At 47.3% G+C, this 16,897-nt stretch overlaps 1 protein-coding gene across 2 annotated transcripts in view; it reads left to right on the top strand.

The window, feature by feature from the left end:
- The window catches only part of RABGAP1 (RAB GTPase activating protein 1), an 855,191-nt gene that overhangs the window by 76,108 nt on the left and 762,186 nt on the right, over positions 1 to 16,897 (top strand). For both annotated transcript variants that reach the window (XM_078641966.1, XM_078641967.1), the window contains one exon: positions 6,621 to 6,812. In XM_078641966.1, coding sequence (XP_078498092.1) covers positions 6,663 to 6,812 — 150 coding nt within the window. In that variant the 5' untranslated portion in view covers positions 6,621 to 6,662. The remainder of the gene's footprint in view (positions 1 to 6,620; positions 6,813 to 16,897) is intronic.

The raw sequence follows: 16,897 nt of genomic DNA, 5'->3' as shown, positions 1-16,897 counted from the left end.
GGAAGCCTTCAACTCAACCCCCCCCCCCTCCTCCTCAGGAAACCAAGAATCTACTGCACAAGGGCGCAGGAACCATCTCGCGCCAAAGAAGAAACCCACCTGACTGCCACAGGACTACTGGGGATCAACCAGGTACAGGGCTGTGTCCACTTTGCACCCCTCTACTTCAACCTGGGCCCCTGCACTGTGCTGTCTCATCCCCTCTGCTGTCCTGCCTTGCCTATACTGCCTGAACTGTGAAGCGCCGGGACGCTAGAGACATTGGCTTCCCCTAAAGCTCTATACCCCTGAAGCGCCATTGCTGAGAAGCCCTGTGAGTCCAGAGCCCTTGCTGCCCTGAAGCGCGATGTTCTGAAGCGCTGAGGTGCTAGAGATTATTGTGCCCTGAAGAGCTGTGGCCCCAAGCGCTATCTCTGCTAAGCTCTGGCTCCCGGTATCCTGACGCCGCTGAGGCACTACTGCCCTTCGAGCGCTCTGCTCCTCACGGCGCTACGATTGTCAGCCTGTTGCCGGCACCGCACCGCACCGCGCTGTAGTGGGCCTCGGAACCTTGCAATTCCCCCCCCCCCCCCCCCCCCCCCGCGCTATGCCTGAAGAGCACAAGTGACCTCACTCACCGCCGCGGCCCTTGCCGCCAAACGCTGGTAGCGACCGCTTCTAAAGCGCCAACCTCATCACCCCCCACGGCGGCCCACGGGAGCCAGGAGAGGGCCGCCGCATTGTTGCACTGGGCCATGCTAGGCCCTACTAGGCCTGAAGCCATCCTGCTATCCCCGCGCTATGCCTGAAGAGCACTAGCGGCCTCACTCACCGCCGTGGCCCTTGCCGCCTCACCGGAGCCCCAAACGCTGGTCGCAACCGCTTCTGAAGCGCCGACCTCATGACCCCCCACGGCGGCCCCCAGGAGCCAGGAGAGGGCCGCCGCATTGTTGCACTGGGCTGCGCTAGGCCCTAGTAGGCCTGAAGCCATCCTGCTATCCTCACGTGACGGGGGTGTCGGAAGTGACTCCGCCCCCGCCGCGCTCTGATTGGCTGCCGGCGCCGCGCCCCCATCAGTCCCTGGGTGCAGCCAGGCCCAGGAAAGCACGGGACCGACGAGGGAACCAGCGCTCGAAGAGAGCAAGAACCCCCATCAGCCTCGGGAGGAGCGGCAAAACCGGGTGGGCCTCCTTGGATAGGCCCCCCTCCTTCCCGAGGCCTGCCAGAATCGTCGCAAGGGCCCGGAGTGGGCCGAATGAGGTAAACCCCCAGGGAGGAGGGTGGAAGGCCGGTGGAGGCCCAGAGTTCCCCCCTTTCCCCGGGGAAGACTTAAGACTGGGCCCGTTGGCCCTATTTGACCCCTCTGAAGTGCTGGACCGGGGTCTGGGCCCCTAGACATTGTGAGGGCCCTATGGGAAAAGAGTTAACCCCTGCCTAGAGTACAGTTAAGTGCCAGTCACGTTAGCCTTTTGCCTGGCTTAGTTTGAATAAGATGAAATGCTTAACTGTGCTGGATGCCTTGATTATCAGGGCCTCATAAAAGGTTTAGTGAAGGGTAAAGCAGCGTTTATCCTTACCTGCTGTGCTGGTTATTATTGATGTGATATTTCTCCGTGCTTAAAGAGATGTTTACCCTGGCCTGAGAAAGTGATGAGTTCTACTCAGTGATTACGGAGAGGTTTACTGCTAATTAATGAACCGTTTTACTCTAGCCACATGAAAGGTTAAGTTCTTGTTTAATAACCTGCGGATTTCTGACACAAGGAAATGTGTATTGCTAAGCAATGAAATGCTATTACCTAATGAAATGTTTTGATTCTGTCTAATGCAGTATTATCTTAAGGGCCTACAGTTATTTACTATTTATTTATTTATGTATTTATGGCCAAGTAATGAAAAACCTGTGTTTTTAAGGAAAGGTAATGAGTTATTACTACTGTGATTTTTGATTGCCCTGATCTTGATCTTAGATAAAACTTATTTATTTGAATCAAGCATATTGGTGTGGTCTCAGTCTTTGCGTGCATTTATTGTCTGGTTGTGTGTGCTGTGTAGTCACTTAACACCTAAGCTTCCGGTGCCTTCCTGCTCGGGCCAAGCTACCCCCAGGGGACCTGGTGAACCCAGTTCCTACAGTGCCTCTTTTTGACATGGTCACCGCCACATTTTGCCTGGTACCTGATGAAGTTTTGACAGAAGTGCACTGGGTTCCTGCATCCAGGTCCCCAGTGCCAGATCTCTTTCCCTAAAACTTAACAATTGTTACCCCAATTGGCAGTACCTTTAGCACCCCCCTGTAATTCCCTAGAAAATGGTACCCCTGGTACCTAGGGCACGGACGCTAAAGAGGGTCCTTAAAGGCTGCTGTATTGTGTCACCATAAGGATCCCTCCGCACAAACATGCAAACTATTGCAGGCTGTGTGCCATTGTGCAAAGAAAAGTGAAGACCCACCATGGCACACCTCCTGTGTGCCATGCCTGCAGGCACTGCATGCAGTATAGATAAGCCACCCTTACAGCAGGCCTTATAGCTCTAAGGCAGGACACACTATACTACATGTGTGGACATATTTACATGAGCAGATATGCTCCTATGATGACTAAGTTGATTCTTCGATATTCCAAGTTAACAGGGAAGTCATTTTGAGTACATGTGCTGGACCCTGGTATTTACGAGGCTTCCAGCTACATGACGGCTTGACTGAAACTAGAGATGTTTGGTATCAAACCTCTCCTATTAATAAACCCACACGGAATCCACTCATTGATTTATTAATTCATGCACTCAGAGGACCCCTTAGAGGTGCCCCAATTACTAGTGTACTCGTTGACTGGTGTAGACCAGCCTGCCACCACAGACATGTTTTTGACCCCCTGCAGGTGAGAGCCCACGCTCTGAGGGCAGAAACAATGCCTGCTCCAAGCAGGATAGCTAAGTGATCAGCATACCAAGGCAGGAGGCTTCAAATGACTTTTGCAGACTTTTGACATGCCACCCAAAGCTTGCCCAGACAGGGACAATGCCACCCACTGCCCCGGATCCATTTTGGCACCAGGACAGATGGAAAAAATATATAGTTGGTAGTCGTATTCCCCCTAAGTCTAGTCCCTCCCCTAAGGGGGGGGCTGCCTGATGTGAACATTAATATTACATTTCATCATCTTAGTTTTGGCAGAGTTAGGCTCTGTGGGTCAGGGTTATGCCCACGTTCCACAGGAAGTGGTCATATAAAGGCTGAATTCACCCTAGAGGTAAGTAGCCCATTGGCTACTACCTGTCACATTCCTTAACGCCCCTAAATTTAGTTTTTAGGTGGCACCCCTTAAATGGGAACTCTGATTCAATGGATTCAGAAGAAGACAAAGAGCCTTAAGAAAAGCGAGAACAGAAGACTGCTGTGGACGTTTGGTACCACACCCTACCTGACCTGCACCAGACTCAACAGTCATGACCAGTCACTCTTCCTGCAGCTGAACAACCCCCGGAGACTTCCAGTCTTTCGCAAATTGCCAGCATACTCCCTTAGAGTAGAGTCTGTAGACACCGAAGAAACAAAGCCTGGTTCACGGAATTGCAGTTCCCCGGCCAGCCTGACGCAGCAGCCCCCAGGGAAGAGGTACCTGTCCTCCTGAAGGTCAGGTGTGTCCCCCACCGAGTGAGAGGATGCCAGGATCGACCGGAGCTGCACAGGGCCAATACCTCTTGCAGAAAACAGAGCCTGTGAGACTCACTACACCGAGACGGAGCAGGCATCAAGGGCCTGCCTGTACAGCAGAGACTCCTCTCCAGAGTGGCGCTGGTGTACTGATATTCAACCTTCGGCCGGCGAGAATGACCACCACAAAGCCCCACGTCGTACAGAGCCCAGTTGACCTTTACACTCTGCACCCGTTCACCCCAGCCGGGTACTGACTAACCGGCTGTGCCCTCTTGTTACCAGGACCCTTGTGACACGAGCCCCCCTTTGGGAGCTCCCAAACTTGTCCCAAAGTCCCCCTCTGCAGCCTGGTTTTAAGTGGCTCCCCTTCTTTCCATTGGCGTAACACTCACAGCTACCATCCACACCAGCACCTCTGGACCCGGACAGCCCAGGGCAAGTAATGAGGAACTGCTGGTGGTACTTTGGGCCTTGGCCCACTATACCCTATGTCTAAAGGAGATAAACCCCCCCCCCTCCCAAGAAACTGACTGTAAACAACTATATGCAACATATGCTTTTTCTCCCATATGAAAGCCAGTACTTTGGGCCTTGGCCCACTATACCCTATGTTTAAAGGAGATAAACCCCCCCCTCCCAAGAAACTGACTGTAAACAACCATATGCAACATATGCTTTTTCTCCCATAGGAAAGTATGGCAGTGTATCGATGCATTTAAGTGAACTGTTTACTTTTGAAATTCAATATTTTTCAAAAAACAATTACCCAATAACAAAGTTCTTGGTATCAAAATGTATATAAACATACAACTTCTTTTTCCAAATAGGTCTCCAATTTATTCTTGAGTGTGTATCATTTATTACCTCTGCGAGTACAGCAAATGCTTAGCAATACCTTCTTATAAGCCCAAACTGCTCTCCCCCCACCATAAAAGAGGGCATATAGTGTTACCATTTTTGCCACCGTAAATCAATAAGGGCTCCCTGGAATCATTACACGGTCTATCTCGTTTTGGTCAACCATATAAAGAGCAGCTTCCTACATCCAGCCCAATATTTCTGAAACTGAATTGCAAAGAAATGTCCTTTGTATTTATTTTCTTTTGGGATCAGAGTGAAGTAGAAACTGAGCCAGATTCCTGGGACCACATAACCTATTTAAGAACTAGACACATCTGTAGGCATTCAAATAGAAGCCTTGTCTCCACATGCATAATGCGCTCCTATTTGAGTTGATGTGCTTGTTTGGATGATTAGGACTCCAGAGGGAACACAGTTCTGGAAAAGTCTAAAGATTAGGGCATGCATCTGGTCTTTTTACGTACTGATGGTATGATTGCAACTGCTAACTCTCAAATAGACCCTGCAATTTCCTTCCCCCACAAACCAGGCCTTCAGCCATGGCTCATGGGTGAATAGCGAAGGATTTATGTTTTAGTCATGAATGGTCAGCACAATATTTTTGAGGATGATACAAGGATATATTTCTTTCACACTGCAATGAAATGGCCAAGCAAATGCAAGTACGTCGAATGTTCTTCTCAGTCAAAAGGAAAATGAATCATGGGTACACCCCGCCGCTCTGTTAAAGCCACTGGGTATAGTGGAACAGAGACAATATGGAGAGTGATCTAAATCTTGGTATTACCAATCAAGGACCTTTCATAGTAGCCTGGTTGCCTTCTTCTGAGGAGATAGGCAAGCACAATGTTATTACACTCTTCTGCGCCACACAGCACAGCCATGTAAAGATTCAGCCAATGAAACATACCACTGAGCGGACTGGCCAGTTGTTAACAGGAGAAGGAGCTTCTGTGTTGCATCCTGACTCTTTCCCCATGATATAAATTAAAAATGTTTCAAAATGTCTCTTTTTATTGCCACTAGACCCAAGTTAAATTGGGCCAAATGCCATACAATCTGGCAATGAGAAATGCTGAGATTTGTCACTTGTACCCACGCTATTCTATCACATGGTGGAAGTTTGCCATTGTTTTCTCCGTCTTGCATCTCCCACTGCCGTAACTTTGAAGTCTTAAGTGATGAGAGGATTTTTATGGTTCTGTATTTTTGTTGTATTCCTGCCCCCCTCTCCCCATCAAAAAAAGTTTGTAAATGAACCACATCCGCTTTTCGACACGAATGTTGAAAACCATACCGTTGGGATTCTAGAATAATTGGTATGTCTTGTAAGAGGTTATTAACTCCGAACATGCTAAGCCTGGTTTTGTTTAGGCGTGGTCCCCTTCTGTATTGACATAGACAAGTTTAAAACAAAAACACTCAAATAGAATACGCCCCGGGTTGTTGCAGGTCATTGCTGGATTGAATCGATCATTTCGGTCCATCACCTTTTGCTGGCAGTTGTTCAAACCTGTTTTGTTACCACCTCCCTTTGCTACCTTTGCTAAAGCATCGATGATTAAGTCCTAGGCCATGTGAGTGGTAAACAATTACTTCAAATACATACAACAGTACTCTTTGCACGGAGTAAATCATATAGTACTCAAACTATTCTCGAATATTGGCAGCACCTGCAACCAATTGTTTATATTGAACTTGGGGTCAGATGTGTTTGGGTCCGGAGATGTGCACAATTCAATTTGAAGCTCTGGTACAATTTCCCATCTTAGCTGACAGGTGGTCGCATTTCTTGGCAGCAGTACATGTAGCCCTGCAATTCATTTTGTTTTCTTCTGCGCAAAAGTATGAAACCATCTTCTGTGGTACTATGGTTAAATTGCCACACATGCTTTACATTTTTTATTACCTCTTTTGAGTAATGTTGTACATTTGTATTATACTGTGTTTGTGTAGATGCACATGAATGGGAAACCTCGTGCAAATACTCGCTTACCAATACCTGTACCACGTCTTTTTTCTTTGCTAATTGAATGTTGCTTTTCCCCAATACGTTTCTTATTTAAAAAGAAACTAATCCCTTGAATTAATGGCAGAATTTTTTTTTTTTTTTCCCCAGATGTTAAAAGCTAATTCATGAATCCAGCTTTCCTTGTGAGCCATGGATGACAAGGCCTCTGTTGGGAAAATAAGTGTCTCTTCAGACTCTGTTTCCACTTTGAACAGTGAGGATTTTGTCTTGATTTCCAGACAAGGAGATGAGACACCTTCCACAAATAATGGAAGCGATGATGAAAAGCCAGGACTAAAGGTACAGATGTAGTACATTTGAGGCTAATTTTATTTGGCAATTTTGCATCCATATATTAACATTTTGTTAGGCAGCTGGCAGAAAAGAACATTGGAAATGGCCAAGGTTGTTTTGTATTTTGCCATACTGTGTGTATTTTGCATTGCAGAAGTGCGTGTAGGACTGCTTAAATGTCTGTACTCTAAGACTATGCAATATGAATGATCCCGTTTTAAGACCGGATAAAGAGGATTATTCTTTTGAGACACAAGATTCAGTTTCTCCCTGGTACTCCAGATGGTAGAGTATTTCACTTACCAGTGCCTTAGAATCCTATTTTATTGGGTATTGTGTTTGCACTTGTAGGCTGGACCTTATAAGTATGATATGATCGGGAGAATCCTTATGCCAGCCGACATGATTGCGATATAAAGCTGGGGCTTGTGCCCATTCTGCTGCATAGGCTTGTTTGACTTCATCAGGTGCATGATCAGAAAATGATGGAATTATTGCATCTTCACCTTGTGGGGATGTTTGAAAAACTGTGAGGGTCAATCAAACTCAGTCAGATTTTCCCAGAATATTACTCTAAGGGTTCACTGAAAGTCACCCTTAATTTGTATATCCAAATCATATACTCGATCTGGAGGGGCTACGCGACTGGGGTTTCAACAGTAACATATTGATCAGTTGCTTTCGCTGCCAGAGATTCCTGGAGATTCCGGCACACTGTAGTGACCTCCACCATGCTTTTGAGGAGAATCCTCACCCATTCTCATTGTTTGTGGCATGTTTTACGGTAATAGCCACAACTGTGTGAAATTGAGGCTTAAATTGTGGAGGGAATTCCTCCTTTATCTTCACGTCAACAAGCGTTCGGTTTCACGTACTCTTCCTGTCTGCGGTCACAAAGCCCTCCCCTCTCGTATTGTTTATCTAATGAGTTCCTCAAATGATCGAGAAGGACAACTATCAGAATTCCTATACCTATCAGGTCGTTTTATTTGTGTGTGATCAGGCATATTGTAGTGTCTGTGAGAAAGTTATGCTGGCGGAGAACCTCCTTGATTTTTTTCTTTTATCTTTGGGCTATAATGGAATGTACAATCACAGGGCTTATGGTAGGCACTGCCGGCAATTGAGCTTGCCCTGGCAGGCCAGCCCTTGCTGGGACTGCCATCAATGTGCGAAACATACAGAGTTAAGCATCTATATAGTTTAACTAGACTATTGTATAATTGCACTAGATCATTAGTATTGACATTTTGTAAATTAGGGTATTTGTATACCCAGCTAACGCCTGTCAGGTGCCACTTCATTACTAAAGGGCCCCTTGCGTACTGGTGCAAGTACATGCATTAGGGTGCCACGGAACCAGTTTTGATGTTCCCAATATGAAAGTGGAATTTCTAAGAGCTGATATGCCCTGTGTTGTGGCAACGTTGCTGAATTCATGAAATGTTTGTGTTCGCATCCACAGCCAAACAATTGACCCAAGAATAATACTTCTAAACGATAGCCATCGTGGGCTTCAACCATGAAAATTAAGTCACCTCTCGCATTTGAAAGTCAATGTAAAATTACATGTGCATGGACTGCAGGCCTGCAATTGTCAGCTATAGGAGCAGGTTGTGGTTGCGCCATGATCAAAACAAAAATGGAAACAAAGTGCCAACACAAAAATGGGTTATCATTTTAAAGGTTCAAGCTTGAACAACCAACAGAAAAAATTAGGTGCTTCCTATAATACTGTGGAGTATTTATCCCCAACACCACAGATTTCTCCGGTGGTAGGTGTAAGGGCTATTATGGACACGCACAAGTACTACTCAAGAGAACCGCTAAATAAGTACCAGACCATCATTGGTAGTGCAATGTTTCAGGGATTCTGTTTGGAAACAGAACTGTTCCTTGGGATAACAGGAGGTCCGCATGTAGGGACTGAGTCTTTTTACCACATCAGTACCTTCAGGCCCAAATCTGACTAACTCTGTGCCTCACCTGAACTCCTAACCTTCCCAGAATAACGGGTGAATCTGACAACCTTGAACATGACCCTCTATTCCCCAAGGGAACTGTTGATACAGATAATCACCTTTTCGTTTCTCACATATGCTTGTCCATAATGAAGAAAAGAAAGACACAAAGAAAATGTACATTATTTATTGAAACTATCATTGTCTATTATGAGGCAGTTGTGCTGAAATTAGAAAATGTATACAACTAAGCAGAGTAAGTCTGCATTAATAGCAAACTGTAAACAACAAACAGCCCTATCATGGCAAATGATATATCTGTCTAAGCCTAACCTCACTATGCGAGCACAGGGATATTTATATCTATGATCTCTGGGGTAAGCACCGTCCCCATACCTGGTATTTGTAGTTGGGTTATCCACATTATATGTGTAAACTCGGTTTAATCCACGCTAGTGTCCCTCTGCTTTAATTCTCCTCTCTGTTCTCCAAGAGGGCGAGTCACACTTTATATGATAAGAACTACTGTGTTTGAAAGCATCAGCTGTGCCCCCGTGTTATGTCTAAAAGATTAGTAGATGCGTGCGGCTGTGTGAGGCGTGCGGCTGTGTGAGGCGTGCGGCTGTGTGAGGCGTGCGGCTGTGTGAGGCGTGCGGCTGTGTGAGGCGTGCGGCTGTGTGAGGCGTGCGGCTGTGTGAGGCGTGCGGCACGCGGCAGTATGTGGTGTGCGGCAGCGTGAGTAATGCAGCAGCGTGAGTAATGCAGCAGCGTGCGGCGTTGCAGCAGCGTGCGGCGTTGCAGCAGCGTGAGGCGTTGCAGCAGTGTGAGGCGTGCAGCAGTGTGAGGCGTGCAGCAGTGTGAGGCGTGCAGCAGTGTGAGGCGTGCGGCATGCAGCAGTATGAGGCGTGCGGCATGCAGCAGTGTGAGGCGCGCGGCAGTGTGTAGCATGCAGCAGTGTGAGGCGTGCAGCAGCGTGCAGCAGTGTTAGTAATGCAGCAGTGTGCAGCGTTGCAGCAGTGTGCAGCGTTGCAGCAGTGTGAGGCGTGCTGCAGTGTGAGGCGTGCTGCAGTGTGAGGCGTGCAGCGTTGCAGCAGTGTGCAGCGTTGCAGCAGTGTGCAGCGTTGCAGCAGTGTGCAGCGTTGCAGCAGTGTGCAGCGTTGCAGCAGTGTGCAGCGTTGCAGCAGTGTGCGGCACACATACATACCCATAAACATACCCCTCTGAAATTCTAAACATTCATTTCTTAAAATTAAAACCTGGTGTTGTTTTCCATCCATTGGAGAATGTACAAGTATCAAGTGGGAACAAAAGGAGAAAACCGCTTTTGTGAAATGAAACGCCCACGTTCCATTTCCCAATACAGTTCTGTCCTCTCTGAAGGAAGCATAAAGAGGAACCAACACACAGGGGGAGTAGGGGTAAGGAGCAACGCAATAAGAACGAGCAGCCCTCTAGAGAGAGGGGGGTGGGTTGTAGAACAGAGAAACAAAGTGCCTTACCACCAGGGCAGGGGGCGCAAAGAGAAGCAAATAGCAAATATGTAGGAAGAAAAGATGAAGGCAAGAACACTGAAGAGCTAACAGCGGCAGTGATAAAAATTGTCGCACATGCATTGCAAGGAATCCATTGTAGGAAAGTACAGAAACATCAAACTGCATAAAGTGAGTCAAGATGTGACTGACAGTCTCAAGCTATTCGCTGAAAAGGCTGGTAAAAATAAAAAGTCATTGGATGAAGGGGATGGACCCGAATAACGCTTGTAAACATATCTGGCTGATCGTTGCACTGTCAGACTTACAACACCAAATGCAGCGAAAGGAGATGGGCTAGCATGTCCCTAGTTCACATTATTCATGAAATAAAGTATTACAGTTTTTTTCTCAAAATATAGCGAAGCTGTATTTATTCTATCATAACTTTGTGAAATGTTTTTATGTGGGCATCACAGTAATTTTTGTGAAGTATAGGAAAAAACCTTGCCAACATCTATGAAGTGGTTCCCAAACCACCAACCCTTCTGATCACAGCACTACAAACAAGAAAAGCGGACATCAAAGGAAGGGTGTGAGGAAACGAGCATATGGGGTGGGAGCGATAACGAAAGTTAATTGCTGAAAGAGGGGGAGCAGGAAGTGAGTCCGAGCGCGCGCTGGCGAAAGCAGTCTGCTGCTTTCAAGTCCGATGCCAGATGCCAGCTTCGCGCTTGAATGCCTCATAAACCACATTCCAAAGGTCTTTGGGAGCATTTTCTGGTGCCCCTTCTAAATCTCCCACATAGCGATCGCTTACGCGATAGCTAGGCTCGACCTAAAAAGGGGCACTTTCCTACATTTTCTACAGAACTTAAAACATCTTGCAGTGTTTTGCACCCCCTTCTATCAAACGATGGAAGCATTGTCGATTTTACCCCTGAGTAAACTCTTTATTTACCCACAGTGGAGTGAAGGGTGAGACGTCCCATACAACTGGACTCTCCGTGTGTCAGACTCTCAAGATGGCACTTGCAACAAGAGAAATGTATAGCAATGGGTTTCTACATGTACTGGGGTCCACAGTGTTTTCTATAGAAACCACCCCCAAATGTGTCTCCCTTTGAGACCTGGCTTTTTTTTCATTTCCCTCCTTGTTCATTCTTCAAGATTTCTCAGAGGCTGCCTGGTCATATCTAAGCAAATTTGAACCTTCTAAATATCCTTGTTTTGAATGAGAGTATACATTGTTTTCCCAGCCTGGCTCTTGTCTTTTGCCAAATAAATGTGCTTGCTCTGTAGGTGCGCAAAGTAGTCCCATCTTCACCTCTTTGGTCAGACAACCAAGTTAATATATTTTTGTGATGGATATGGTTTGAGCCTAGTCTATCCCAAAATACCTTCTTGAGGTCTTTGTCCATCGTCTGCAAACATAAGCTTATAGTCCTGTGACTCCCATCTTGACTCCCTTTATCATAGGATTAATTTTAATAATAGAGTTTTGAAGTTAGGGTGAATAAAAGTAGTGATTGGGGACATCCCCTGCTTATTTGGATCACCCTGGAGACAATGTTGTTTAGCCACAGTCTAGCTGTGTGGTTTAATATTTGTTCAGAGTCCAGAGATACTAGCACCATTTTTCTACTGCCTTTACCTACTATGTCTGAGATGTAACGTATTCTTTATAGTATCACTTAATTCCCTCCAGTATAAAACCGTACTGGGCAGGGTGTATGATCTCCCTCAGATTCACTGAAGTGGGATCATGGCCATCCCGGTCAATATTTTAACAGGTATACCAAATATGGATTTAGGCTGATATAAGGCACAATAGTCAGCGAGCTTGACTGGCTACAGCATGGGTACTCGTAAACATTTCCCCAGGGGTCAAAAAGTTCATCTGTGGTGTGACCGAGGGCTGCATTGATGCCAGCATGGTGGCTTTCGGGGCGTTGGAGGTGTATGGTGGGCGTAGCGCAATTGACACATGTAAATCTAGTGATTTAATTGCACCTGGGAGCCCTTCCAGCTTCCGCACTTGGCCAAACTGTGTAATCCTGGGCAAATGTTTTGTTTTACTTTGCCTATTGCCATTATTGTCCGGGGAGGGCAGGCATACAGGTTTGTTTCTAAATTTGTGTTTGAAAACGGTCATGTTAAAAAAAAAAACAGAAAAAACGCACGGTCTTTTAAATATGATGTGGAGTAATAGTTGAAAATATTCAGCTTTCTCTTTGTGTAGGTGTCACATTTCTTTAGTGTTCTTCACTCTTCATATAACTGTTTGGCACTCAAGGTTGGAGGGCAACATTTCTGTTTTTTGCCCAGTTCTTCTTCTTCTTCTTCTTCTTCTTTATTTTCTTTCCAACTTTGCAATGACCTTTCTCCACAGCATTCTGTGACAGGGATTTTTTAATGTTTTTTATTTATCGTAGCGCTTCTAAATTGATAAAGAATACGTTCCCTAACCTTCTGGAGAGGGGCTGCTTCTGCTTTAAATTGACCCTGAATTATGGCCTTCGAGACATCCCACCCTATTGCTGAGCTAGTATCCTTGTTGTCATTTTCAGTTAGGTCATCGCTGATACTTTTTTAATACTGTCGGGCACTACTATGTCTCTTAATAGGGACTTATTTAGGTACCACTTCCCAGCTTTCTTTTTCTATGATGTGTTCGATTGGGACTCAAAACATTGCACTGGGCCATGATCTAATGGTGTAATGAGTTTTTAGCTTACATCTTGTACCTCCAAGAGGCTGAAAGCTTCTTGTCTGAAGAAATCTAATCTGTGCAAGAGTAGCTTTTGTGTACTGCTGAGTAATGATTAATGCTCCCCTAATGGGTTTCTATATCTCCTTCCATCTGCAAGTCCCATGTCCTTTAGTAGGGCCCTCTTGAATGCTGACATCAATGCCATCCCTCCGCATTTGTGGTGTCTTGTGTCTTTGCTTTCATCTATGATCATGTTCAAGTCCCCACCTAAAATCATGGGGCACACCACCCATTCAGCTAGAATCCTTATTGTGTGATTTAGTAATTTATCTTGACCCTTGTTGGGGCAATACATCGATACTAGTCCCATGGACTCCACATTGTGTGATTGGTCCTATACGTGCATTAGGTGCAGCTACCGCACCAAAGGTGCAGCAAAGGCTAGCCCGTCTAACTCCCTCCCATGCCCAGCACTATAACCACCTACGCCAGCCCCAGATGCTACTCCGCCACCAACATCCGTGCCCTGAATGCCTGAATACCTTTCAGACGCTTCTCCCCAACTGGCACTGAAAAAGTATTATCCTGCTTGGTCTGACTTCTTCAGAGCCTCCCCTACTGCAACCCCCACCCATCCTCCTTATCTTTCTTGCCTCCAATCGGCTCCATGACATGTATTGGCGCTTTAAAAAAAAGTCCCAAATCTAATCTTGTTAATTTCAGTAATCGCCATGTCTTACAACATTAAACAAAATAAAAAAAGGTGAGAGTACTTCACTTGTAAGTTCAGGTTTGGGCTGGCACACACACGGATGAAATCTCCGGTCGGCCTACATGTGGGAAAAAAATCTCCATAGGACAAGACCAGGCTTCCACCTTCCATGAAGCCTTGAATCCTCCCTATGGTATTCTTTTCGACAGAGTTTCAATATGTTTAATACATTTCTAAACTGGGGAGTGTGCCAATGTAAGATGGCTGACCGGACTTGCTCCTAAGAGGCTCCTGACTAACCCTGAAATATCCTGCAGAATTCTGGCATAAATAAACCTATCTGGCCTGTTCGTTATGGCGCACACCTCTGCCTTACCGCTGCGCTCTGACATCCTGCTATACGGCCTGCGGGGATATCCTTGGTGGTGTGGTAGGCGGTGCCTTTTGACGGGCCTGGAGGTCTCTTTGGGGTGGCACTGTGGGCTGGAAGAGCAGCTACTGTTGGGGTTGGTGGTTCCTTGGCATGATTGGGGTCCCCCCTCTTAGTGTTGGGTGGGGGGGGCTCCTCACCGACTGTGGAGGCGAGCGGCCGATCAACAGTAAAGTGTTGGGGGGCCGGGTGCGAGGCCACGGCCTGCACCGGACGAGCGCTCCTCACACTGCGGTACAGCCTGGGCTGGTCCGAGAGGACTTGGGGATGTGCCACCATTGCAATATTTGCACCTACTATGTAACTCTACTGGAGCTAGGGGCCTAGCGTTGAACAAGGGCACACTGCAGCAAGGATTGGCCCGACAGACCCGACGGGCTTGGCTGCAGAGAGGGAGGACTGCAACACTGAGGGGCTGGGGAGTGGTGGAGGGTCTGCGCTCCCGTGTTAGCTGCAACCAGCTGGGAGCATTCGAACAGGCTGCCTCCTAGGGTAACAGACTGCACCCGCAGCGGCAGCTGGAAGGAATTGGGCCAGGCCCCGGGGAATTACCCTGCAGTTTGTGGCCAGCGGGGATGAGCTGAGCTGCCGCAGGTTGTTGCTTGGGGCGGAGCCGCTTGGGTTGCCCTGCAGTGGCTGCCATATTGAGGAACAATGTGTGACTCGCTGGGGAGTAGCATTGACGACCCCGAACCTGCCAGTAATTGAGGTGTGATGTGTGCTGCCAGGGCTGGCACTAGCCACTGGGGATTAACTACCTGTCAGTGCTGTGAGGGCCTCTGTCTACTCCATTTGGGTTCAACCCACCATTATCAGTTGTATTACTTTGCCCCCATTGGAGTGGTAGAGGCCTCCCTGAGACTGCTGCTACATGGGCATAAAGAGTGCGAGGAGGAATAAGCAGGCGGGCCACCCAGGGGAACACCATGGCTCTCGCATAGCAGTGATTTTCGTGGCATACCTCTGGCCAGGGCAATCAAGATACTGAATAGTTGGCGGGAGAACTCTCGAGGGCTGAGTTACTGCAGGCTATACAGAGCTCTAGGTTGTCCCTTGAAAATAAAATTGAGACTGTGGCTCTCGCAGTCAAGCTCTTGCCTACTGACCCCTGCGACCTTGAGGAATCAGGTTGCAGCTGTCACTTCACGTTCTGGGGCCCTGGAGGTCAGGGTGGAGGATGCAGAGGGGCGCTCCTGCCGCAATAATATGCGGCTGCTGAGTTTTCCAGAGTGGACCGGGGGGGACAGACACTTCACAATTTGAGGGTTGGATAAGAGGCACCCTGAAGCCGAGGGGGCTTTCCCCCATAGTCCTCATTGAGAGGGCGCACCGTGCGCTTATGGTGCCACTGTGACCTGAGACTCTGTCACTGGCCATCAGTGCTCACATTTTAAATTACAAAAATAGGGACTATGTCTTCAGGGTGGCCAGAGACATTCATACTACCAAATATGAGAATCAGAGGATCGCCATTTGCCCAGATTACACTAACCAGGTCCAGGGCACCCGGGAGCCATTCCTGGAGGTTAAGGCCAAACTTTGTTCAATGGGCCTTTGTTACATGTTGTACCCAGCTAGGTTGAGAGTGCTTTCGGTGGGGAAAAAAATCTCCCTTCTTTGATTCTCCTGAGGATGTGTGGCACTGGCTGGAGATTTTGGACAAAGTATTCAGGGAACATACTGGCTGCTGGAGACCTGGAACTGGGAGGCTGTCTGCTCTAGAGGGTTCCTACTGGAGGCCGGGACGAGGGGCCGGAAGCTGACCACCGCCGGTACCCTGAGAGGGTGGATCCTGTTAGGGTGGATATTTAGGAGGATGGAACCGTGGCTGCAGCCTAAGTTTGTAGTGGCTTCATTGATGAAGGAGGAGGTTTCACTGCAGACCGAGTCTAAGACCAGAGGTGGACCGTAATGATGTTATTGGCCTCTGTATAACGGTTGAATGACCCCCTTGTTTTTCCTTTGGAGGAAGGACTTGTTTCAATTTCTCTGCTGCGTTATGCTTTTTAAATGTGAGAGGTGGGGGTGTGTATAGAAGGATCTGTTGGAATGCATAATAGTTGTGGGTGTGCGCTATGTTTAGGCTTTATCTGAAGGCATGATATTCTATTTGCTGGTTGTGTCGTAATGGGTAGCCTCGCCACATTAGTCGTAGGCAACGGTTGGGGGGTAGAGTTACGTTTTGGGACCTGCCAGCAATAGCACAATTGAAATTGCAGTGTGAAATGTTGTTGTTACACTGTATATCTGGGGAGGGTTATGGGTTGTTAATGGATCATTGTGTACCACAACAGTGAGAGTCTTTGCTGGTCTGGCAGCCCTTACGCTGGACATTCTGGAATGCATGGGCAAGGGTGGGATTCGGGGTGGGAATCTACTGTGCCCATGACTGGGCAAATTAACATTGTTACTTGGGATGTTAATTGTCTTTGAGGATATTCCAAACGTCATAGGGCCCACTCTTTCCTTAGATGACATAGATCCAAATTGCTTGTCTGCAAGAGACATCTTTGGGTTGAGGAGACACCGAAGCTTCAAACAATATGGAGGGGTCAACTGTTCTCTGCCTCTTATTCATCTTACGCTGGGGGGTGGTCATCTTGGTGGCTCCTGTGGCCCCTTTAGACATACCCTTAGTGAGGCAGATGTGAAAGGGAGGTACATCTTGATTCAGGGCACCCTGGGTGTAAAAGATCACATTGTTAAATTCGTATCCTCCCAATATTGATGACCGACACTTTTTCGAGGGAATGCAGGACATGTTGGCGGACAGCGTTGGTTACCCCATAATCTGGACCGGGGACTT

The sequence above is a fragment of the Lissotriton helveticus genome, chromosome 5_1 (assembly GCF_964261635.1).
Source record: "Lissotriton helveticus chromosome 5_1, aLisHel1.1, whole genome shotgun sequence".
Taxonomy (NCBI): Eukaryota; Metazoa; Chordata; class Amphibia; order Caudata; family Salamandridae; genus Lissotriton; species Lissotriton helveticus.
Note: the sequence above shows the minus strand (reverse complement) of the source record. Positions and strands in the feature narration are given on the sequence as shown.